Genomic DNA, 24,395 nt, shown 5'->3' with positions numbered 1-24,395 from the left:
CAAAAGATTTTGTGGTCCATTTGTGCAGGGCTGCTTCTGGATTGTTTCAGCTCCTAAGCTTGGGCTGCTGATGGGAACAGAGGGCTCTCTGTTGTCTAGTTATTATTATTCAGGGCTGATTTTGCCAGACTGCTGCAGCGACATTCATAGACAGGGGCTCACAGTAGAAGCCTGGTGATGCCCTTTGACCCATATGGAGGTTTTAGCTAGTCCTAGATTTGCTGTCCTGAGAACTTTACATCATGTCCCCAAAATTGCTGCTCAATGCAAGTGGGCAGCATGATGCAAGAAAGGTGAGTGCAAGTCCAGGATCCTCCTGATCACGGCCAGAAGACCACTGCAAAGGAGCTATATACAGAGTACACTACCAGCCCTCTGTTTTGATCTGCTCCAGAATGGCAGATTTGTAATTACCACCAGCCTGTGTTGTAGGTTCATTCATGGTCTGCTAGTATTTGTATTTGCCCTGTAGTCTGTATTACTGAACTGATTAAGAAAAATGACAAGACTCACTATGTCTTTTTTATGAAATAATGAGAAGCTATAATTTTATATACAATATGAGGTAGATTTTTAAACTTGTGCGATCGCTACCTGGTGCGCACACATGAACACACGATTTTATAACATGCACGAGCAGGCACGCACATGTTATAAAATTGGGAGTCTGCGCATGCAAGAGGGTGCACAATTGTGCACCTTTCGCGCGCCGAGCCCATACCAAGCCACGCTGCCTTCCCCCGTTCCCTACCCCCCCCACACCTTCCCTTCCCTTCCCTTCCACCCTACCTTTTTCTTTTCTTTTTTTTTTTTGTTTTAAAACTTACTTCAGCCCAGGGGCTGAAGTAAGTTGCGCATGCCGGCCAACTGCCGGCGCGCGATACCCGGCACAGCGGCAAATAGCCACTGTGCCAGGAGCCTCTGACTCCGCCCCGCCCCCCTGGACCGCCCCACCCGCCCCATTTTGCAAGCCCCGGGATTTACACGCGTCCTGGGGCTTTACACTCATCGCCAGTCCTTTTGAAAATAGGCCCAGCGCGTGTAACCTTTTGAAAATCTGCCCCTATATGTACAAAACAAAACTAGCACTTATGAGAACACTCGTGAAAATACAGCAAACACACACTCAACAGGTGTTTATGAGAACACCTGAGACAAAATGACAAAACACAATACATGCAATATATCAGCACAGTATGCAAAAGTAATTTCCCCAGCTAATAGTGTGTAATTTTATACAAGCCTAGCGGAAACTGTCACCTTTATCTAAAGGGCATCTCCTTACCCCCAGACAGGTGAATCAGCAAAGTGAATTCTCTTTTTGGAGACAATGTCAGCACTGGAGACCCCCACACTTTGGTTCTCAGCAGGGAATCTGCCTGGGGTATGATGGGCTGGAGTTTTATACCTCTTGGGACTACACATGCTCAGAAGGGATCTTTTTGTTCCCGTCTTCTGAAAAATTGCCATGCTAGGAAATTTTACTGTATATGTACCTTCCTGATGGCCATATTGTCTGCCCTGGGTAGTTGCCAGAGGTGATCTTGGCTAGGCCAGAGAAAGGGAAGAGAATCTGTAGGTGAAGAATGAGGGGGGAACTGTGTGTCCAGGCTACTTCTAGCAAAGGGAGAGAAGGGAGGGAGAAAGAAAAGAGCGGGGGGACTTCCCACAGCCCACAAGCTTGTGTGTTATCTTTTGCTATGCAGTACTCCCTACTAGCTAGTATGTGCTGGTCTGTTGCACAGCAATGGAGTCTAAACTGTACTTTCTGTAACAACAAGATGGACAAAAGTGGGGGCCAGAGGAGACTTATAGCACAAAGCAAGAACTGCCTCACAGTGACACAAACTATATGCAATCATTATAAAAACTATATGACAGTATTTTTCTCTCAAAAAAGTAAGAAAATTATTATACACTAATACACCCTGTCACATAAAGCAACACTTAAAAGTTCAAGTGCTATTAACTGTTATATTTTTCCTATTAATTTCCAGCTGCCGCAGACACAGTAAATGGCATTTGAGTGCTGCCCTTCATTTAAAGATATGTTAGAATAATTGATTACAAATCTGTTAAGAAGCAGTCCTAGGAGCTTAAAGGTACTATCCTTGCTGCTTTCAGCAGTAAAAAAAAGAAAAGATGAGCCTATTGGTTGGAGACAGATCTTCAGAACATGGTCTCTATAAAAGCAGGGTTTGCATGTTCCTGGCTGCTTCCTTGCATGCTGAGAAGCAAGGCTGGTGCAAGAGTATTTGGCACCCTAGGCTAACCTTCAGTCATGTGCCCCCCTCCCTCAGTTGCCTATTGGCGGTAGCTCCAGCACAGCACTCCCTCCTACTGGTGGTGGTGGCTGCAGCCAGCACTCCCTTCCATGGCGATATTGCCTCTGGCAGAGCAATATTCTGAGGCCTATGCTGGTGGGTTTTGCTTCTCCCCAAATTTTGATGCTCTAGGCAACCACCTAGTTTGCCAAATTGAAGCACCGGCTCTGCCAAGAAGAACGGAAGTTTAATGTGCTGCACCCAAAGCTTAGAAACTGGTAGAAACTGATTTTCTTTTAAATTTTCCATTTTATGTCTTATTACTCCATTTATGTCATATTACTCCTGCCCTGATTAATTTACACTGGTTACCGACCTTACAGAGAATACAGTATAAGGCATGCTGCATTGTACATAAAGCGATACATGGTCAAAAAACAGATTGGCTGAATTTTTTAATTCGGCTTCACACCCCACAAAGATCATTAAGATCAGCCAATAAGGGTCTATTGCAAATACCGTCAGTAAATTCAGCTCACCTCATACCAGTATGGGACAGATCCATCTCTATTGCTGGTCCCTGTATTTGGAATACAATGCCCGTTGAACTATGTCTGGAAACTGAGTTTAAGGCGTTTAAGAAAGCACTGAAGACTTGGCTCTTTGAGCAGGCCTACGCAGACCATTTAGAGGAAAGAAGTGGTTAGAACGAATAAGCGATTATTCTTAAGTATTTTTTTACCCGTCCTTTTATTAATAATTTTATTTTGTTTAAATATCTTATTGTATTTTAACTACCAGAATTTATTATTGCTTTTATGATTTTATGATTCTATGATGTGAACCGTTGTGATGTTTCTTGCGAATGATGGTATACAAAATTTTTAAAAAAATAAATAAACTCTTTTTGGTATCTAGCCACACATTACAGTGGATAATCTGGATAAAATTCATGATGAAAACAGAAACAACCTGTTGCACCTGGCAGCTTCACAGGGACATGCAGAGTGCTTGCAGCATCTGACTTCTTTGATGGGAGAGGATTGTTTGAACGAGCGGAATGAAGACCTGCTGACGCCAGCTGGGTTAGCAATAAAGGTGACCTGGGTCTCTCAAGAGAATTCTTGATCTTGGTGACAACTGCTTTTAAATTTCTTTCAAGCATTTTCTTTTCTCAGCCTCTCTTCTGGCAATGCACCAGTACCTTTCACTTGTCTTTAGAACCCATCAGATGTTGGACTGTACAGAGGGTTTAGTTTGCCAACTTTTATGTGGTGGCCTTCTGATTTTCTTTAGTCAAAAGTGGTCAATGCACATGGGATTTTACAGTATTAAGATCCATGGGAGCTAGGAAGTAAAGGGGATGTGGGGGGCAGACGAGAGCACAGATTTGTTTACATACTGAATAAACCTTGTAAGTGTTTCCATGGAATGCTCTACATACACAAAGCAGGGTATTAAAGAAAGCAAGATTAGGCAGTATTTATTGAAGGGGAATTTCAATACACCTAATTGAGAGGATCTACATGGAATTAGAATGCTGCCAGGGAGGAAACACAGCCAGCCCTGAATCACAAAGAAAATACCTTTTTAATTAAAAAAAGGCTTTATTCTTTTTTTGAGGGGCGAAGCATTCAATATTAGTGCTGAACACATTTATGGAATTCATCAACCTTGCCAACCTCTTTAAAAGAAAGTCCTTGTAAGCCATTTGCAATAACACTGTGAGTCAGTTTTATTATTTATTTTTGTCTATATATTTTAAGTACCAAGTTGCTGTTTTTGTTGCAGCCATGGATATTTAGCTAACAAAATGCATAACATATACATGATTTCAAAACTCCATTTCTCCACTTGCCTGAGACGAGTATATTTTCATGGCTGACAGATAGAGTTTGAAGGGGTCAGAAGAAGGCAGTGTCTAGAGGAGGAGGCATGTTTTGCAGTGAGAGAGGAGAGTAAGCATTGCAGTACCAAGGGGGGACGACTCAGAACCAACATCAGGAAACGTTTCTGCATGGAGAGGGTGGTGGATTCCTAGAATATCTTTCCGGAAGAGGTGGTGAGGGTGAAAACAGTAAACAAATTCAAAAGGGCATGGAATAAAAACTGCGGATCCCTAAAGGCTGGAGGTTGGAAATGAAGAAAAGGGTACATAGGGGTAACCTGTATGGAATGGTAGTTACTATCCCTAACAGTAGGGATGGGGATTACTACCCTTAACCAATTAGCCTTGATGCTTTTGACAAAACAGCAACATCGCTCTCTGCTTCGACGATTGGGGGGGGGGGGGGGGGGATTGGATTCAGATGACAGCCAATTCTTGGCCCTGATTTATACGGTCCGAGGTACTGATACGCAAACATTAGGGATAAAGCACAGGACTGCTTCTGTGGCCAAGTCCTAAAACAAAGCACATTCAAGCAGCATTGTCTGAATTATCAAGAAGGTTGCTCACCCTGTAAAAATGTTGCTAGCAACAATTTTGTTATTGGTTTGACAGTTGCTTGGTTTTGGTTTTAAATATTATTACCCTTAACATAAGGCTTGGGGGTAACCTGTACAGAGTTGCAATTACTCCATAAGACACTTGCTGGGCAGACTGGATGGAACATTTGGTCTTTTCCTGCTTCTTTACTATATTACTATGTTAGTGGGTGAGAGGGAAGGGAAAGGGAGAAGTACGAGAGGGCTGTGAGGGGGGAAAGACAGGGGACAGGTGTACAGTTTCTCACAGGACAAGCAGGATATTAGTCCTCGCATATGGGTGACAGCACAGGATGGAGCCCAATCACGGAACACTTTTGTCAAAGTTTCTAGAACTTTGACTGGCCCCTACTGGGCATGCCCAGCATGGCACTAATCCTGCAGCCAGCAGGGGTCCCCCTTCAGTCTTCTTTTTTCCGTGCAGCAGTAGCCACGCGGTTAAGGAGCTCCACAGAGATTCCTGACAGGAATTTTCCTCACGGAATTACTAAAACGTTTCATACCCCACAGGGGTCCCTCTTTCAAATTTTTGACTCCACGGTACTCCGGTAAGTTTTTACCCGTTTTTGGTCGATTCCCGTCGAGTTTGCCCCTCGCAGCCTACTGGCCGTCGACCGTACCGCGGCTCGAGTGACCATGGCATCGGGGTTCCGTTGGTGCCCGGACTGCAATCGAACCATGTCCATCACAGACCCCTCATAAAGTCTGTGTAATGTGTCTCAGATGTGAGCACGATGTCCTGACCTGCACCAAATGTGCCCTAATGACACCCAAAGGTCGCAAGGCCAGAATGGAGAAGATGGAACTTCTCTTCCGTGCTCAAACCCTGATGCCGTCTATTGCATCAACGTCGTCAGAACCGGAACCGTCAACTTCACGCCAGTATCGACCACCGGCCGGAGACCGGCCAGCATCGACGACTTCTCGGCCTGTAGCTCCCTCTACTCCCCCTCAGGACCGAGGAGATCGTAGAGAGCGACATCGACATCGGAAGCCTCGGATCATTGAGAGAGTGAAATCATCGACCTTGCCATGGTCCAAGCCACCGTCGAAGAAACCCTGTCCAGAAAAGGCACCGACCTTCTCGGCGACTGGGTCACTGAGGTAACCCTCGCCCGAAAGGGGATTGGGAACCACGACTCCACCTTTAATGGTGGTGCCTCCTTCTTCTGTTCCGGAGCCGGGGCTGCTTGCTCCAGGTCTCCAAGAAGAACTGGACCGGCTGGTTCAGGAGGCCATTGACAAGGCAATGCATCGACTCCAAGTTCCTCTGGCACCGACAGCGGTACCGATCATGGAACCGACCGCTGACCCGATTCCAGCAGTGTTGGCACCGCTGCTCTCAAAGAAGGAAGCGCTCATCGCCGTTTTTCCACCGACGGATCCCGGGTCACCAATGGCTCTGGTGCTCTCTCCGCTTACCTTGTCATCAGGAAGATAAACACCGTTCCGCATCCCTCCATCAGGAGTCCTACCAATGCCTCAGCCATCGATGCTGATACGTCCATCGATGTCGATACGTCCGTCAGTGCCACCGATCCATTCATCGATGCCTGCACAGGTGCCTTTGATGCCTTCATCGGTGCCTCCAATTATTCCTTCGATTCCTTCGGAGCCTAGACCAGGACCTTCAGGGATTCCACCGTCCCATCCCCCTAGGGCTCCTAGAGGAGCAGATGCCGATCCCAACGATACCTGGACAGATGATTTTCACCAAACATCGATGACTTGCCTTCACCACCTTCTCCTTCTGAAAGTAGAAAGCGTTCTCCTCCAGAGGACCTTTCCTTCATAAACTTTGTGAAGGAGATGTCTGAATTGGTTCTCTTCCAATTACAGACCGAGCACGATGACAGGCACCAAATGATGGAGTTGTTGCAATTCCTGGATACTCCCAAGGAAATAACCTCCATCCCCATTCACCAAGTTCTTCTGGATCTCCTCAAAAAGAACTGGGAACACCCTGGCTCTGTTGCTCCAGTCAACAGGAAGTCTGACACCACTTATTTGGTACAGACAGCCCCAGGTTTTCAAAAATCTCAATTGGATCACCACTCTTTTGTTGTGGAATCTGCCGAAAAGAGAGCAAAGAGAGCAAAACCTCATACTTCCTTTCCTCCAGGCAAGGAGCAAAAATTTCTAGATGCCATTGGATGCCAGGTCTTCCAGGGCTCAATGCTCATCTCTTGGATTGCCTCTTACCAGCTGTATATGACCCAGTACAACAGGGTCTTATTCAAGTAGATACAGGACTTTGCAGAGTCCCTGCCACAGCAATTCCAGGAACAGCTTCAAACCCTAATAAACAAAGAGTTTGAGGCAGGCAAGCATGAGATAAGATCATCTTACAATATCTTTGACACTGCTACCAGTGTATCTGCAGCTGCTGTCTCGGCGAGAAGATGGCTCAAGTCTTCGGACCTTCGCCCTGAAGTACAGGATAGATTGTCCGACCTGCCCTGCATGGGGACAATCTGTTCAGCGAACATCTGCTCTGATGCCTTCTGATTATGCCTCCAAACAGCCATTCAGGAAGGATACTAAAAAGTCATTCTTCTGTCCAAAGAAGTACTATCCACCACCGTCTAGGACTCGTTCCACGAGACCTTTCCATAAGGCCCAATCTCATCATACGCGAAAACAAAAGCCACAAGCAGCCGAGCCCTGCTTCCAGTTTTTGACTCCTGCATAGATAGCAGCAGCCAGCCTCCATTGCCTCACATACCAGTGGGAGGTCGATTGTGCCACTTCTACAAGTGGCACACAATCTCTCATGGTTATCATCTGAACTTTCTCTCCATCCCACCGGATTCCCCAACTCGGCTGATGTGGGGAACATCCGACCACTCACCACTTCTGGAACAGGTGGTCTCCCTCCTCCTCCAGTCCAGAGCAATAGAACCAGTACCTTCTTCCCAATGAGGCCTAGGTTTCTATCCCCGGTACTTTCTAATCCCCAAAAAATCAGGCGGCGTTCATCCAGTTCTGGACCTGCGTGCCCTCAACAAGTACCTCCAACGAGAAACGTTCAAGATGGTAACCTTGGGTTCCCTCCTTCCTCTTCTGCAAAAAGGAAACTGGCTCTGCTCTCTAGAAATCCAGGACACATATACTCATATTGTGATAACTCCATCTCATCGCAAATACCTGAGATTTCTGGTAGGCCCCAAGCACTATCAGTACCTAGTGCTTCCATTCGGCTTCGCGCCTGCACCACGAGTCTTCACGAAATGTCTCGTAGTAGTTGCAGCCTTCCTCAGGACTCAAGGTGTTCACGTCTACCCCTATCTAGACGATTGGTTAATCAGGGCTCCCACTCAGCAAACCACTCTGTCGTCCCTGCATCTTACCTTACACACCCTGATTTCGCTAGGATTTCTCATCAACTACGACAAATCCTACTTAGTCCCATCTCAAACCTTATCATTCATAGGGGTAGACTTGGACACCTTGCAGGCAAAAGCTTTTCTACCTCGACAATGAGCTCTCACTCTCGTCTCTCTTGCATACCAGCTGCAGTCTCAGCACTACACAACTGCACACCGCTTTCTCATCCTACTGGGACACATGGCGTCCTCAGTTCAGGTCACCCCAATGGCCCTCCTAGCCATGAGAGTCATGCAGTGGACTCTAAGGTCACAATGGACTCAATGCATTCAGCCCCTGTCGATCATTGTCCACGTCACCGACTCACTCTGTCAGTCTCTTGCCTGGTGGAAAAATCAGATCAATCTCCTCCAAGGCTTGCCCTTCCAACCTCCATACCCTCAAATAATTCTCACCACCGATGCTTCCAATCTCGGCTGGGGAGCCCATGTGGCCAATCTGCAGACACAAAGAAGTTGGTCTCCAGAAGAAGCCAAACACCAAATCAATTTCCTGGAGCTGCGAGCAATCAGATACGCTGTCAGGGTATTTCAGTATCGCCTGTCCAATCAGGTCATCCTGATTCAGACGGACAACCAGGTGGCCATGTGGTACGTCAACAAACAGGGAGGGACGGGCTCCTACCTTCTGTGTCAGGAAACTGCGCAGATATGGGCGGAGGCCCTCTCCCACTCGATGTACTTCAGGGCCACCTACTTGCCGGGAGTGGACAATGTGTTGGCAGACAAGCTAAGTCGCGCCTTTCAACCGCACGAGTGCTCTCTAAACCCCGTAGTGGCAGACTCGATCTTCCAGAAATGGGGTTACCCTCATATAGATCTCTTTGCGACATGTCAAAACCGCAAAGTACAGAACTTTTGCTCTCTCACTCGCAGCCAACACTCACAACCAAGAGATGCATTCTCCCTCTCATGGGCGACAGGTCTCTTATATGCCTTCCCTCCACTTCCACTTCTCTCGAAGACTCTCGTGAAGATACGTCAGGACAAAGGAACCATGATCCTGATAGCACCTCTCTGGCCTCACCAAGTGTGGTTTCCAATACTTCAGGATCTCTCCATTCGCAGGCACATTCCCTTGGGAAAGGACCCGCTTCTGATTACGCAAAACAACAGGTGCCTGCGCCACCCCAGTCTGCAAGCCTTGTCCCTGACGGCATGGATGTTGAAAGGTTAATCTTTCAGCCACTTAACTTTCTGAATCAGTTTCCCGTCCCCTGATTGCTTCACGGAAACCTTCCACGAGAAAATCTTATTCTTTCAAATGGAACAGGTTTCAGTAATGGTGCTCTTCTCAATCCCTTGACCCCTTTGCCTGTCCAATCACAAAGTTTCTGGACTATCTCTGGCACTTGTCGGAATCAGGTCTAAAAACTTCCTCCATAAGAATGCATGTTAGTGTGGTGGCCGCCTTCCATAAAGGTGTTGGGGATGTCCCTATATCAGTACAACCCCTTGTAACACGTTTTCTGAAGGGCTTGCTTCACCTCAAGCCTCAACTGAGTCCTCCGGCCCCTTCTTGGGACCTCAACCTGGATTTAGGAAGGCTCATGAAAACACCATTCGAGCCTCTCCATTCCTGTGAACTTTGCTATCTCACATGGAAAGTGATTTTCCTTTTGGCAATCACTTTGGCTCGCAGAGTTAGTGAGTTACAGGCCTTAGTTACCTATGTGCCTTACACTAAACTTCTGCAAGACCGGGCAGTACTCCGCACTCACCCTTTTGCCTAAGGTAGTGTCAGAGTTTCATCTCAATCAATCCATTATACTGCCTACCTTTTTTCCCAGGCCCCATTCCAATCCAGGAGAGCAGGCTGTGCATACCCTTGACTGTAAACGGGCTCTAGCGTTCTACCTAGACCATACAGCTGCCCACAGGAAAAGCACTCAATTGCTTGTCTCTTTCCAATCCACCAAATTAGGGCAGCCTGTGGGTAAGCAGACTGTCTCCTCCTGGTTAGCGGACTGCATATCCTTTTGCTATCAGCAAGCAGGCATTCCACTTCAAGACCATGTTAAAGCACACTGTGAGGGCCATGGCGACTTCAGTAGCACACCTATGATTGGTGCCGCTTCCTGACATTTGCAGGGCTGCCACCTGGAGTTCTCTCCATACCTTTACAGCCCACTATTGCTTGGACAAAGCCGTAAGACAAGATTCCATCTTCAGCCAATCTGTCCTGCGTAACCTATTCACAACCTGACGTACCAACACACTTCCACCTGCCTTTTAGGGTTCAGGATGCCCTCGGCCAAATTCAACCCCAGTTGTTGTGCCTGTTGCATGTCTTGGGTACATTTGGTGCATACTCGGACATCCTCAGCTCGGTACTCACTCATATGTGAGGACTACTATCCTGCTTGTCCTGTGAGAAAGCAAATGTTGCTTACCTGTAACAGGTGTTCTCACAGGACAGCAGGATGTCAGTCCTCACGAAACTTGCCCGCCGCCCTGCGGTGTTGGGTTCATTACATTTCTTATTTTATTTTTCGGTACTTCCTGTAGCTTTTTAAACAAAACTGAAGGGGACCCCTGCTGGCTGCAGGGTTAGTGCCATGCTAGGCGTGCCCAGTAGGGGCCAGTCAAAGTTCTAGAAACTTTGACAAAAGTGTTCCGTGATTGGGCTCCATCCTGTGATGACACCCATATGTGAGGACTAACATCCTGCTGTCCTGTGAGAACACCTGTTACAGGTAAGCAACATTTGCTATATGGCGAGTAAGCCATGGAGGAATTTTTGAATCCCTGCTTATGTATGTAGTGATATGTGTATGGTTTTGCACATGTACACCAACTCCACATGTACACTTACAGAAGTGTGTGTAATATTTATTTTTCATGATGAAATCTGGAATGAAATTAGCAGCATATACCATATAAAATGATTGATGCTATTTTCATACTATTTTATTCAGTATCAAGTGTAAGATTTTGGATTCTGTCTTTCTCAGATAGCCAGGATCCATCTATTTTCCACTGTGTCTGGCTAAATGTTTGCTTTTTTTTTTTTTTTTTATTGTGGCCCAGTAGGTTTTCCTTTCTCTTTTTTTTCCCCGCTCATTCAGAAACAGTACTGGGATTTGGTACCATGAGCCTTCATTCAACAACTGCTCATGCATTTCATCCCTATTTTTAATAGACTCACCCTTACACATTCACACACTGCCAGTGTTGCAAACACTGCCTCTGCAGCATCTCCAGCCCCAGACAACCTATGGTGCAGAAGACCCAACTCTGGGATTAAACCAGATACCATCAACACAGTAGTGCACAGCACTGTCATGCAGCCACCAGGCCACTCCAGTTTTTATGCTTCTTATTAATCAAGAGCTCAATGAGAAATTAAAATACAACTGAAGCAAAAATAGTGCTATTGAATATCCCAGCTAGCAATGCTTTTTATTAATGTGTCACATTTGAATTCTGAGCCTCTTATACATTGGAAGCACCTAGGAATACTAAGCCAGAGTTCCAGATAAACTTAACATGGCTAATTTTCATGAAGCTGGCTATATTCAGTGACACACCCACGCTGCTGAATATGCTAAGGGGGTCATTTTCTATGGATATCACACGCAAAAAGTCTCTTTTCGAGTGCAATACCTAAATCGGGCGGAGTCGGGGGTGGCATCAGCACCAGAAGAGGAGTTGGGGTGGCGTCGGGGCGAACGCCGCAAAAACTTCGCTGACGGCGAAAAGGTAAGGCCCCTTATCGCCGCCAGCAGCGCACCCAATAACACCACCTTTTACGATGGCGCTATTGGGTGCGAAAGCCGGCAGCGATTGCACTGCAGAGGTGCGATCGCTGCCGGCTTTCGCAGGCCCGCCCCCCACTTCGCCCCCTGTTAGGGCCGGATTCAGGAAGCCGCGGTAGTTTAGAAAATCCGGCCCTAAGTTAGCTGGATAACTTTAATGGCCACCTAGCAGTTTAATATTGACCCCCACAATGTCTCAAACGAAAATGGACTGATACCCATTGTTTTGATCTACAGTTTGTATATAGTTCTAAAACCAACTGTCATTTTAGGCATCTGTTTGTAAACAGCTGCCCCAAGACTATCTTTCCTCTCAGTCTTTTATAGAACATTTTTCAGCTTTATTATTACTATTACTATTTTTTATATCAAAGGCTTCTGATAGGAGCATAAAACAAAGGCAATAATGAGGCAAATTAAAGTCAGGGCAGGAAAGAAAACAAGGCTACCAGTAAAGCAACGGGCAAGAACAAGTGAAGAATGCGGGCATAAGGAGCCCTGAGGATCAGTAAATGAAGAGAGAACATGAAGTGTTGGATAATTAAAACATTATCCACCTAACCTATCCAGCTGACTTAACTTTTCCTTGAAATGCCCTTGGAATGCCTCCGACTTATCCGGATACGTTTTATCTGGCTAAGTCCTTAGCAGAATATACTTGAATAAGTCAGAGGTGTTGAGAGTGGCAGCAAATTAAAAAAAAAACAAAAAAAAAGCCGTGATGTGCATGGTTAAGTTCCAGCTTAGCCAGAGAAAGCTTAGCCAGAGAAAGCTTAGCCAGAAAGCTTAGCCAGAGAAAGCCCTTTAAAATAGCATCATGTTTTTGGTGTTCAAGGGTGTCTTAGAGCGACAGTAGGCAATTCCAGTCCTCGAGTGCTATAAGTCAGTCAAATTTTCAGAATATCCATGCTGACTATGCTTGAGATGTATTTACAGTGCAGTAAAGGCAGTGCATGCCAATGCATCTCATACATATTCGCTGTGGATATCCCGAAAACCTGACTGACACTTGAGGACCGGAGTTGCCTGTCTCTGTCTTACAGAGTATTATCACGTCTGAGGACACCAATATCAACTTTTTAAAATAAATATGTAAAAAATATTTCAGCTTACCTATTTCAGTGTTACCTCAGTCATTATTTTCCTAAAGCCTTTAGAGTTCAAATTTCAAAACATTTCTTCCCTTAAGCTTCTTAAGAGGCCAATATACTAAATTACAATAACTTGGGCCATAATCACACGTTAATTATCTCACGTTAATGGCCCATGATAATCACATGCATAGTGGTTCTGTGTTAAATAACACGTGTTAAAGTTAACACGTTAACACTAACATTAACCCAACAAAATTTTAAGTACAGCTCTCTGAGGTATAGTTAAGCTTCTCTTGGTAATGGCTATGTGTTTGTGTTTACACAGTATTTTACTTTGTGTTCATAGATAATGAACTGATTCACATAATTATTCAGCTTACTACCTTTTTTTCATAGAACCAGTTAGATTTCTCAATAGTAAAATAAAACATGCTAAAAGCGCCAGTAATGCACGTTGTTGTTGATATAACACATGCTTATTACCATTATAAAATTGCGTACCCTTTAGTATATCGTCGCCTAAGGCAGAAGCTAACTTTGAAAATGGGGTCCATGGTCATGCTGTCTTTTCTTTAAGAATTAGTACAATATAAAATGTGATTTAGCAAGATGCATTGATCACAGCTGTGAAGGGCAGGAAATCTGTATGATGGATAATTGGTTAGGCACTGTCTCATTAGGTTTCTTTTAACTGTATTTTTTTAGTTGCAGTAGTGGTTGGATCGGTGATTGTTTTTCATGCTCTTCTCTCTCCTGTAGAATGGGCAGCTAGAGTGCGTCCGGTGGATGGTGAGTGAAACGGAAGCCATTGCAGAGTTAAGCTGTTCGAGAGATTACCCGAGCCTGATTCACTACGCAGCAAGCTATGGCCAGGTATGCATGCATTTAAAATTCAGATACGGAAACAAAGAAAATGCAGGATGAAATCACATAAGCATTCATTTTGGCAGTCACTGTGTATCCACAGATTAATTACAGAATTTTACAGATGCATTTATTTTAAATTATAGTCAAAATTAGGCTGAACACTTAAAGTCTAAATATGGAAACTTTTGATCTTGTGTGCTTGATTTAAAATTATAAAAAATTGCTTCTTTTTTTAATAGGTGGGGAGGCTAACTGTTTCCTCTTCTAATTCCGTTCCCAGTCCTTCTTGTGGTAAATTTGTGTCTTACTGGGTATCCCTTATTTATATACCATGGGACCTATGCTTTGAAACTCCCATTAAAAAATTTTAGGGGACACTAAAATGTCATTTGACATGGGATGCAGTAAAGTTTAGTGCGGGGCATGTGAAATATTTTGCTCCACAGATCGCATAGTAATCCCAAAGCTGGCGTGCATGAACTGGATCTTGAAATCCCCTGTGTTAACAATCCCAAAGTGAAAGGGCTTGTTAGCATAGGAAATTTCATTCCAACCCCATTATCATCACCACCACCCTGGCACAAGTAATAATAGAAATGGTCTCAACAGCCCCAACATGAGACCAACACACACACAAGAACAATGTTGGAGGCTCAGGAGGCCCAGCATAAACCCCCAAGTAAAACATGATAACAGAGGCTCAGGATCCATAACATAACTCTCCCCCTGCCAACCCCCCCTCCAACCCAATCCTAATGAGCCTATATCAAGGGATCTTCATGCCCCAACATCAACCACTGAATCAGCATCAACCACCGAATCATAACCCCTCCAAGCCCCAATTGCTCCCTCCTTCTCCTCCCTGGAGGCACCTCTGCCTCCCTTTTCAACCCCTTCCAAAGCACCCACATGAAGAGTGGGGTGGAAGAGGGCAAGTCTTCGTGACTTAAAAACGGTGCCAGTTGAGCTCTTGCCACTTGCATTTGTGTGGGGCAAAATAGTGCAAGAACTCAGCTAGCCTGCTGTGTCCTGCCCCAATATCTGGGTATCTTTGAAAGGAGTAGAAAGAGGGATACCTACCACTTGATCATGGATTCAGGGAAATGGAGGGAATTTAAGTTGGAGCATAAAAGCCTCTTCAGTTTGGGTTCAGGGCGAGAGGAGGGGTGTTACTTTAGGGCTGCTGAGCCCCCATTGTTGTTCTTGTGTGTCGGGGGTTCTGGTGGCTTCTGAGCCTCCTTTGTTTTTCTTGTGGAGGAGGGGGGTATTAACCATATCTTTGAGCCTTTTCATTTCTATTCATTTTGCTGGGGGGGATCATTAGGAGGATCAGTCAAGGTTGCTGTGCCCCTTGTTTCTGTTGTCAGAGGAAGCATGGGACAATAAAATCCCCAATGCTAACCAACCCTTTCACTTTGGGCTGCGGAGTGGGAGTTATCCTGAGTGTGTTTGCTGGGATACTGGGAACTTCTGGGAAACGTTCGTAATGAGCTCTCTTGTGTGGCATTACCCACTGTATGGTGAGGGATCTGGGTAAACTAGATGGAGTGCAGGCTGAAGAATAAGAGAGGTCGTGATGACCTCAAGATAGACTGGGCAAACTGAAAGACTAATTGTTCCCTGCTCTCAAGAAGAGGGACTCCCTCCTAGCAGGACTGCGGCTTCTAGCCAAGTTTTTTCCCATTCATCACAAGATCTTGCAGTTGATCACTCGGGAATGGGATTCCCCGGAGGCCAACCTTAGGGTCGGTAGAGCCATGGAATAAATCTCTTTATGCCTAAAATGACTGGGTGAGGGATCTGGGTAAACTAGATGGAGTGCAGGCTGAAGAATAAGAGAGGTCGTGATGACCTCAAGATAGACTGGGCAAACTGAAAGACTAATTGTTCCCTGTACATACTAGGATCATTCCAGACAGTGGGTTATGTTCCATGTCCAGCAGATGGAGTCAGAACACAAAATTCCCAGGGGAGGACCCATATAACCACGCCTCCCCTGTAACAGCTCTCAGTAACGTTCTGACTCCAGCAGATGTGAGCAGGGGACTTGTGGTCCCCAGCTTGTTAGCTTAGGGCTACCTCCTCAGGGGGATCAAGTTTAAAAAAAAAAAGGAAGTTTTAAATTTACAGTTTAGGTCACTTTGCTAAGGCTCCTCTTACAGCAGGGGGAGAGCTCTCCGCTGGTGCTGGCTCATCGCTCTCTAGCCTGGTGACTTGCTGACAGGCTGTTGCCTGTTTTCTTTCTTTCTTTTCTCATTTTCCTCACTGAGGGCTCAGTTGGGGTAAATGTATTTTTGTTTCATCTTCTTTTTCAGCAGAAGACTGCAATTTTTGGACTCCGTTCGGCTCTCTGAGGTGAAAGTCGGTAGTGCCGGCCTCTCCCTCCTGACCCAGGTTTTCCCCCCTCCCTTTTGGGGAGCGACCGACGTCCCGACCTGCGGCCCCGCGAAGCACCATTCCCCGGGGCCGCCTGCTGTCGGGAGGTTAATTCCCCGTCAGTTCTTCTTTAGGTCGGTGGGGGACCGCGGCAAGCGTCCGTTGCCGGGTCGGTGCTCATTTTAGGCGCGAGCCACCTGTAGAGCCTCCCTCCCCTCTCTCTCTCTCCCTGCGGCGATGCAGTCCGCGGCGCCTTGTGAGGGCTCCGACAGGGCCGGATTATTTTCTGAAGAGGGTCTGTGCTCAGGCTGTTTCCCCGAGGGGGAATGTGCGCCAGCTACTAGCAAGGACATTCGAGCTGCAGACCGCGTGGGAAGGAAGCGCCAGGCCCCGTTCCCTCTCAACACGGGATCGGCGGCCATTTTGTTGCAAGATTCTGATGCCACGCTTTCTGAGGAGGACACTGATATTCCGTTCTCCACTTCTAGGCCAGTTTTGGACACTTACTCCGAGTCTAATCCTGATAGGACCCCTCAGGATGCCAGGCCTTTTCCCCTGAATTCATAGTCCTGATGCACAGGGCTTTTCTTCAGAGCACAGACACGACCTTCGGAACCTGGGGACCCTCTCCCCCCAAGATACCATGTCCTGCCCCCCTCCTGGGTGGGACCCTCCCTCAGGCTCGCCCCCCTTTAGTAGGCGGGGGAACGGGGACATCTCTTGGCCCTACCGGGACACCATCGATAATACAGACTTCGTCGGGGGAAGGAACCTGACGTGGACGACCCCACCTTGGCGGCCCAGGTGGAGGGCGACGACCCTAGGGTCCTCCGCATCTTCCAAGCGGCGGAGTTAGATGACCTCATTCCCTACATCCTCCAGGAAATGGATATTGATCCCCCTCCAGAACCGGTGGGGCCTGACCCGGCTCTCAAGAAGGGGGACCCCCTCCTAGCAGGACTGCGGCTTCTAGCCAAGTCTTTTCCCACTCATCACAAGATCTTGCAGTTGATCACTCGGGAATGGGATTCCCCGGAGGCCAACCTTAGGGTCGGTAGAGCCATGGAAAAAATTGTATCCTCTGCCGGCCGATTTTTTGGAAATTTTCATAGTTCCCGCCTTAGATTCTGCGGTATCAGCGGTCACAAAGCATACCACTATTCCTGTCACTGGAGGGACGGCGTTGAAGGATATGCAGGATCAGAAGCTGGAGGTTTACCTCAAGCGTATCTTTGAGGTCTCGGCCTTAGGGATGCGGGCGGCTATCTGCAGTTCCCTCGCACAGTGAGCGAGTCTTCGGTGGGTGCAGCAGCTTCTCACCTCCCAGTCCTTACCAGACGCTGAGGCTCACCAGGAGGACAGACTGGAAGCCGTGGTTGCCTATGGAGCGGATGCTTTATATGATCTTTTAAGGGTCCTAGCCCGAACCATGGTGGCGGCGGTCTCAGCGCGTCGGCTCCTTTTGCTTCGCAATTGGTCGGCTGATGCCTCTTCGAAGACTTGGATCAGATCATCAAGTCCCTTAATGAGAACGCGGTGCACAAGTTGCCCGAAGATCGACCCCGTTCGTCAAGATCATATAATTACTCCAGAAACCGTCATTGTAACCAGCGGAGAGCGCGTCTTCAGAGGCAACAGCCACCTCGGGCTCCCCCTTCTCGTTCACACTCCTGGAACCGGCCCTTTCGTGGGCGCTGCCAGGGTAAGGAAGCGCAGGGTGCTGGTACATCCACTAAATCTACCCAATGATGCCAGACGGACCCGCGAGGTGGACCCTCGCCTGGGGGGTCACCTTGCTGTCTTCTACGAAGAGTGGGTCCAAATCACGTCGGATCAATGGGTTCTGGATATTCTAAGACGCGGTTACGCTTTGGATTTTGTTTGCGCTCCTCGGGACCGGTTCCTGTTTTCCCCTTGTGGGTCCTTAATCAAACAGGGAGCCGTGCGGCAGACCCTCGATCGTCTCCTTCAATTGGGGGCCATAGTGCCGGTGCCAGCCGCCGAACTGGGCCGGGGGCATTATTCAATCTACTTTGTGGTTCCCAAGAAGGAAGGTACTTTTCGTCCTATCCTGGACCTCAAGCAGGTCAACCGGTCCCTCAGAGTCCCTCGTTTCTGCATGGAGACACTCCGTTCAGTGTTAGCGGCAGTTCATCCGGGAGAATTCTTGGCTTCGTTGGATCTCACGGAGGCGTATCTCCACATACCAATTTGTCAAGCTCATCAGCGTTACCTACGCTTCAAAATTTTGGGTCAACACTTCCAATTTCGCGCTCTTCCCTTTGGCCTGGCCAGAGCTCCACGGGTTTTCACGAAGATCATGGTGGTAGTGGCGGCAACCTTGCACAAGGAAGGCATCCTTGTGCATCCTTACCTAGACGATTGGCTCATCCGTGCAAAGTCACGAGCGCAGTGTATCCTCACAGTCAACAGAGTGGTACAACTTCTCCAATCTCTGGGATGGATTGTCAACTTCACCAAGAGCAGCCTGGTCCCATTCCAGTCGTTTGATTTTCTGGGAGCTCACTTCGACACCAAGAATGCCAAGGTTTTTCTGCATCCGGACAGAGCTCATTCTCTGCGTCAGCAGATTCAAGGATTTATGGCGCTCGAGATGCCCACTGCCTGGGACTACCTGCAGGTACTGGGGACCATGGCCTCGACCATCGATCTGGTTCCTTGGGCATTTGCGCATCTGAGGCCTCTGCAGAGATCCCTACTCTCCCGGTGGCAGCTGGTGTCGAGAGATTTCCAGGCAATCCTTCCGATTCCGAGAGGAACCTTCATCAGTCTCCATTGGTGGCTGGAACCGCGGCACCTAGCTCAGGGGGTGTTGTGGAGGACCCGGATTTGGTGATTATCACCACGGACGCCAGCCTGACAGGCTGGGGAGCGGTCTGTCGGGATAGCTCAATCCAGGGTCGATGGATGGAGGAGCAGTCGAAGTGGCCCATCAACCGCTTGGAGACCAGGGCGGTCCGTCTGGCGTTACAGGGTTTCTTCCCCATAGTACGCCATCAAGCAGTCAGGGTGCTATCGGACAATGCGACTACAGTGGCGTACATCAATCGCCAGGGAGGCAAAAGAAATCGGTTGGTCTCTCTGGAAACCGACAAATTGATGGAGTGGGCAGAGCTTCACCTCCAATGACTAGCGGCCTCGCATATAGCGGGAGTGGACAACGTACAGGCGGACTTTCTCAGCCAACAAAACTTGGATCCCGGAGAGTGGGAGCTCTCGCAGCAGGCGATGCGGGTAATAGTACAGTGATGGGGGACACCGCACGTAGACCTAATGGCAACCGCCGGAAATGCAAAGACCGCCCGCTTCTTCAGCCGCAGATGGGAGTGCGGCGCCGAGGGCGTGGACGCGCTGGTCCTGTCCTGGCCGCGCCATTGTCTCATATATGTTTTCCCACCGTGGCCCCTCGTGGGCAAGGTCATCCGCAGAATAGAGGCACACCAAGGGCCGGTGATCCTTGTGGCGCCAGAGTGGCCCCGACGACCGAGGTTCGCGGATCTGCGCAATTTGACGGTGGAGGGTCCCCTTCATCTCGGTCAGCTGCCACGTCTTCTACACCAGGGACCAATATTTTTCAAGGAGGCAGATCGCTTCTGTCTTGCGGCCTGGCTTTTGAGAGGCGTCAGTTGAGGAGGCGTGGTTATCCGGAGCCTGTTATTTCAACGCTACTGAAAGCATGTAAGATGTCCACCTCTGTTACCTATGTTCGAGTCTGGAAGGTCTTTGAGGATTGGTGTGGAACGAATGACATTCTTCCCATGCAGGCCTCAGTGCCATAAGTCCTTTCCTTCTTGCAGGCAGGTTTGGATTTGAGTCTTGCTTACAATTCTCTTCGGGTTCATGTGGCGGCCTTGGGGGCTTTTCTTCACAGTGGAAATAAGGAGTTTCTGTCCTCGCATCCGGACGTCTCCCTTTTCCTTAAAGGAGTGAAACACTTGAAGCCTCCGATTCGCCCACCTTGTCCGTCGTGGAATCTGAATCTGGTGCTCCGAGTCCTCTGTGGTTCGCCGTTCAAACCTCTAACCTCGGCTACCATCAAGGACGTCACTCTCAAGACCATTTTTCTCGTGGCAATCAGTTCAGCAAGACGTATTTCCGAGCTGCAGGCCCTATCCTGTCGTGAACCATACCTTCGTTTCACGCCTGAAGGGGTTTCGCTGAGGACGGTTCCTTCTTTTCTCCCTAAAGTGGTTTCGGCATTCTACCTCAACCAATCGGTGGAATTACCATCTTTTGCCTCTTCTGAGTCTGGAGACCTGCGTAGACTGGATGTACGGCAGTCTCTGATACGCTATCTGGAGGTGACTAATGATTTTCAGCTCTCCGATCATCTGTTTATCCTCTGGTCCGGACCCCGGAAGGGTTGCATGGCCTCCAATCTATAGCGCGGTGGTTGAAGGGAGCAATCATAGCGGCGTACCTTGGCGTAGGTAAGTCCCCTCCGCTGGTTGTCAAGGCTCATTCTCTTCGAGCCCAGGCGACATCTTGGGCGGAGAGCTCCTCCGTCTCCACTCAGGAGATTTTTAGGGCGGCCACCTGGAAGTTGATCCATACTTTTGCGAGACATTATCGCCTGGACGTCTGTGCTCCGTCGGGCGGTCAGCTTGGAGACAAGGTAATACGAGCAGGGCTGTCTGCGGCCCACCCGTGATGGGAAAGCTTTGGTACATCCCACCGTCTGGAATGATCCTGGTATGTACAGGGAAAAGAAAATTATTCCTTACCTGCTAATTTTTGTTCCTGTAATACCATGGATCATTCCAGACACCCTCCCTTGGTTTGGGGGTTTGCTTGTGGGACATCCCTGCCTACCTGTCTTAACAATCTTTTACTCTGTATTTCGAATACTGCGCGTCTTTTTTGTTCACGCACTGCTGTTCGCAAGTTCACTGTTCAGAATTTAGTTGCTGTTTATTTGGACAGCTTCTTTGATTACTTGATCCCTCTGTTTTTAGTCTCTCTCTTTTGGGCTTTGTTAGTCTAGTTACTGAGAGCTGTTACAGGGGAGGCGTGGTTATATGGGTCCTCCCCTGGGAATTTTGTGTTCTGACTCCATCTGCTGGACATGGAACATAACCCACCGTCTGGAATGAACCATGGTATTACAGGAACGAAAATTAGCAGGTAAGGAATAATTTTCTTATAGAACTGGGAATGTCCTTCATGTGAGCATGTTTTAAAATTCTCTAATTTGCTAACGTTAAAGCCAACAAAGTACCAAGGAAGATATGCAAACTACGCTTGCTCATGTAACCACTTAAAATTAGGAGCACACATACACGCAATGGGTGTATTTTAAATCTTGCGTGCAAAATTTCTAGAACAATTTTAAAATCCTGCACTGCATATGTGCGCTGTTGCTTGCAAATGTGCTTATAAGGGCACCTGCACGCTCATTTTAAAGTTACCGTTCCTGCGTGTACATGCTAACCCCCCTGACATACCCCTAAAACGTCCCTTTTTTGCACATGCACTTTTGCTCATGTATGCACATATACATGCATAAGCAGTCCCTTTTTAAAATACGCATTGCACATGATCGGGCCACATATACGCGTATATGGCCTTTTTTACGCCAGTAAACCTCTGAAAATTCACCTTTAGTGAATATATCCAACGCTTTCATCCATTCTCCAGCATGGTGACTGGATCCATCTAATCTTTTGAGAGGTGAGGTCAGTTTTTTCTCCATCCTCAATTTCAAATCACAATAGCCATAGATGTCTACAATCAAGGACGGGGAGCTCATCTCATCAACCTTTGTTCTTCAGAGAAAAGGTAACTCCATATAAATCATCTGGTACACATACATACTTACACATACTAGGTTGTATTTGGTACATTATTGGTTGTTGTTGGCTATTTCTGTTGTACTGTTGCATTTCCACTAATGTGTTCTACATATGTTGTTTATACTATGTCTGTTGCATTATTGCTTATTATATTACTGCAGTCATACCGTGTGAATTTATGTTATCAAGAAATTTCTCATGTAAATATAAAAATAACCTGATAGGATAACTTTATCTGGATATTCAGCAGAACAATTATACAGAAAATGTACTTGGTCAGTGGGTTTTTCAATATGTGGCTCTGACAGACTCCACGGGTATAATTTGAATAGCTGATCTGTTCATTTTAAATCTCCCCCTCACTGGGTTGCTCCCCACATCTAGCTCCTGGTATCTGGCTCCTTTCCCACCTAACAGTAGCCGGTCTCGCACACACCACTTACCATCCTCTTCACATAGATTTTCTTACCCTCGCTCAGCTATTTCATGATACTCACATTCTCCCATCCCCTCTAGTTTGTCTGCCTCTCCCCATCATCCCACTGTGATACCCTTACTCCCAATTATTCCCTTTCATACTTCTCTCCATCGTTCTCTGTGATTCTCTCTCACCCCCACTCATCCCCTTGCATATTGCCCCCCTTTCCCAATTATCTTCTTTGGCTCTCTATCATACATACATATGTTTTAATTTTTTGTTATTTTTTAATTAATCATATTTTGTTAATTTTATCATTGTTATTTGTTTAATCATGTAACCTGCCTGGAGCATCATGCGTCGGCTTAGGTAGGATAAAAAGGCTTTTAAGTAAATAAATCTCCGGCCTTGCGCTGGTACCATCATGACCACCTCCCCACTATAGTTATAATTACCATAATGGTTCTGGAAAAAAAAACTGGAGACTTTGTAGGCTGTAATTAGAGATATGAAGACCCGGGGGGGGGGGGGGGGGGAGACTGAAACATTTGGGGGGAAAATATCTTTTTTTCCCACAATGGTAAAAGTGGAAGAATTTTCCACTTTCGAATATGGAAAAAGTTGTTTTTTTCATTTCTGGGTATTTTTTCCCCAGGCTTTCACATCTCTAGCTGTAATACAGTTCCTTTTGCTAGCCCAGCAAAAATGATGACATGACTTTCATGGACGTTTTTGTTTGTTTTTTTCCTTCAGGAAAAGATTCTGCTGTGGCTACTTCAGTTCATGCAAGAACAGGGGATTTCCTTGGATGAAGTTGATCAGGATGGTAACAGTGCAGTTCATGTAGCATCCCAGCATGGCTATCTAGGATGCATACAGGTAAAATATGATTTTGATGCAATTTGGGGAAACACTTAACTGAAATATCATGAACTACCAAAGTACTGTTTAGGTAATGCTGAAGAATAAAAAGAAAATATAGAGATGTCTACAGAGCCACAAGTGATTTCAGTACTATAAAGTTTTAACTGTATTTAACTGTAGGCGTGTCATGCAAGTTGCTTGAGTATCTTGATCAAAAGGTCGCCGATGCAATTGACTGACCTGGTAAAATGTTCCACCACAAGAGAATCAGTGATCAGGATACTGAAAGGAATCGCTGCGCTAGCCCCCATGGCTCAAATTGCAGCACCCCATGCTATGATACAGAACTTTCAAACTCTGAAAATAAAAACTGATGTTACAATCTGACCTACAGTTTACATTGTCCTTGGCTCATTTCACACTGATCTCATGAAGGGAGCATTGCTCTTGAAAGGTAGTCAGAAATGTATGAAGGGTAAGACATTTACCCTTGGTAAACAGGATGGCTGAAAACTGACCAGCCCTTAACCAGGTAAAAGCACATTCAGGAATTCGTAAAGTACATACTTTGTAGCCAAATTGAAAGTAGGCAGGCTTGGTGGTGTGTTTAAGCTTGGGGAAAGAAATAAGGCACATGGATTACATTTACAAAACTATGGGCCTCATATACCAAGCCATGTTAGACCATTTACTGCACAGTCAACAGCCTAATGCAGAAATAACGCAATGTATTAATAGCACTTCTTATCATGACCTGAGCACCGCAGGTATGCTACCCTAAAATATACAAATCAAATAACGCAGCTTACCTCAAAAGTCGCAAGCCATATCATTTGAACTAAAGTTAGCTAAAACACAGGATTTCCTAGCGTGTAGCCATATGGACTCAGGACCAATGGGTTATATGCTCCCCTGCTAGCAGATGGAGATGGATTCAGGTTTCAAAGCTGACATCACCTTAGATATACCCCTGCAGTGACCTCAGCCCTCCAGTATCTCTCCGTCTCCTAGCAGATGTGGAGTTGTAGCTAACTTCCCCCCAGGAGCATTGAGATGCTAACACACATC

General features: G+C 46.8%; 1 protein-coding gene across 5 annotated transcripts in view; it reads left to right on the top strand.

Annotated features, from left to right (window-relative positions):
- The window catches only part of SNCAIP (synuclein alpha interacting protein), a 320,048-nt gene that overhangs the window by 258,168 nt on the left and 37,485 nt on the right, over positions 1-24,395 (top strand). For all 5 annotated transcript variants that reach the window (XM_029619986.1, XM_029620002.1, XM_029620011.1 and 2 more), the window contains 3 exons: positions 3,183-3,362; positions 13,749-13,862; positions 23,217-23,342. In XM_029619986.1, coding sequence (XP_029475846.1) covers positions 3,183-3,362; positions 13,749-13,862; positions 23,217-23,342 — 420 coding nt within the window. The remainder of the gene's footprint in view (positions 1-3,182; positions 3,363-13,748; positions 13,863-23,216; positions 23,343-24,395) is intronic.

This window comes from Rhinatrema bivittatum, chromosome 1 (genome assembly GCF_901001135.1).
Source record: "Rhinatrema bivittatum chromosome 1, aRhiBiv1.1, whole genome shotgun sequence".
Classification (NCBI taxonomy): domain Eukaryota; kingdom Metazoa; phylum Chordata; class Amphibia; order Gymnophiona; family Rhinatrematidae; genus Rhinatrema; species Rhinatrema bivittatum.
This window is presented reverse-complemented; position numbering and strand designations above follow the sequence as displayed.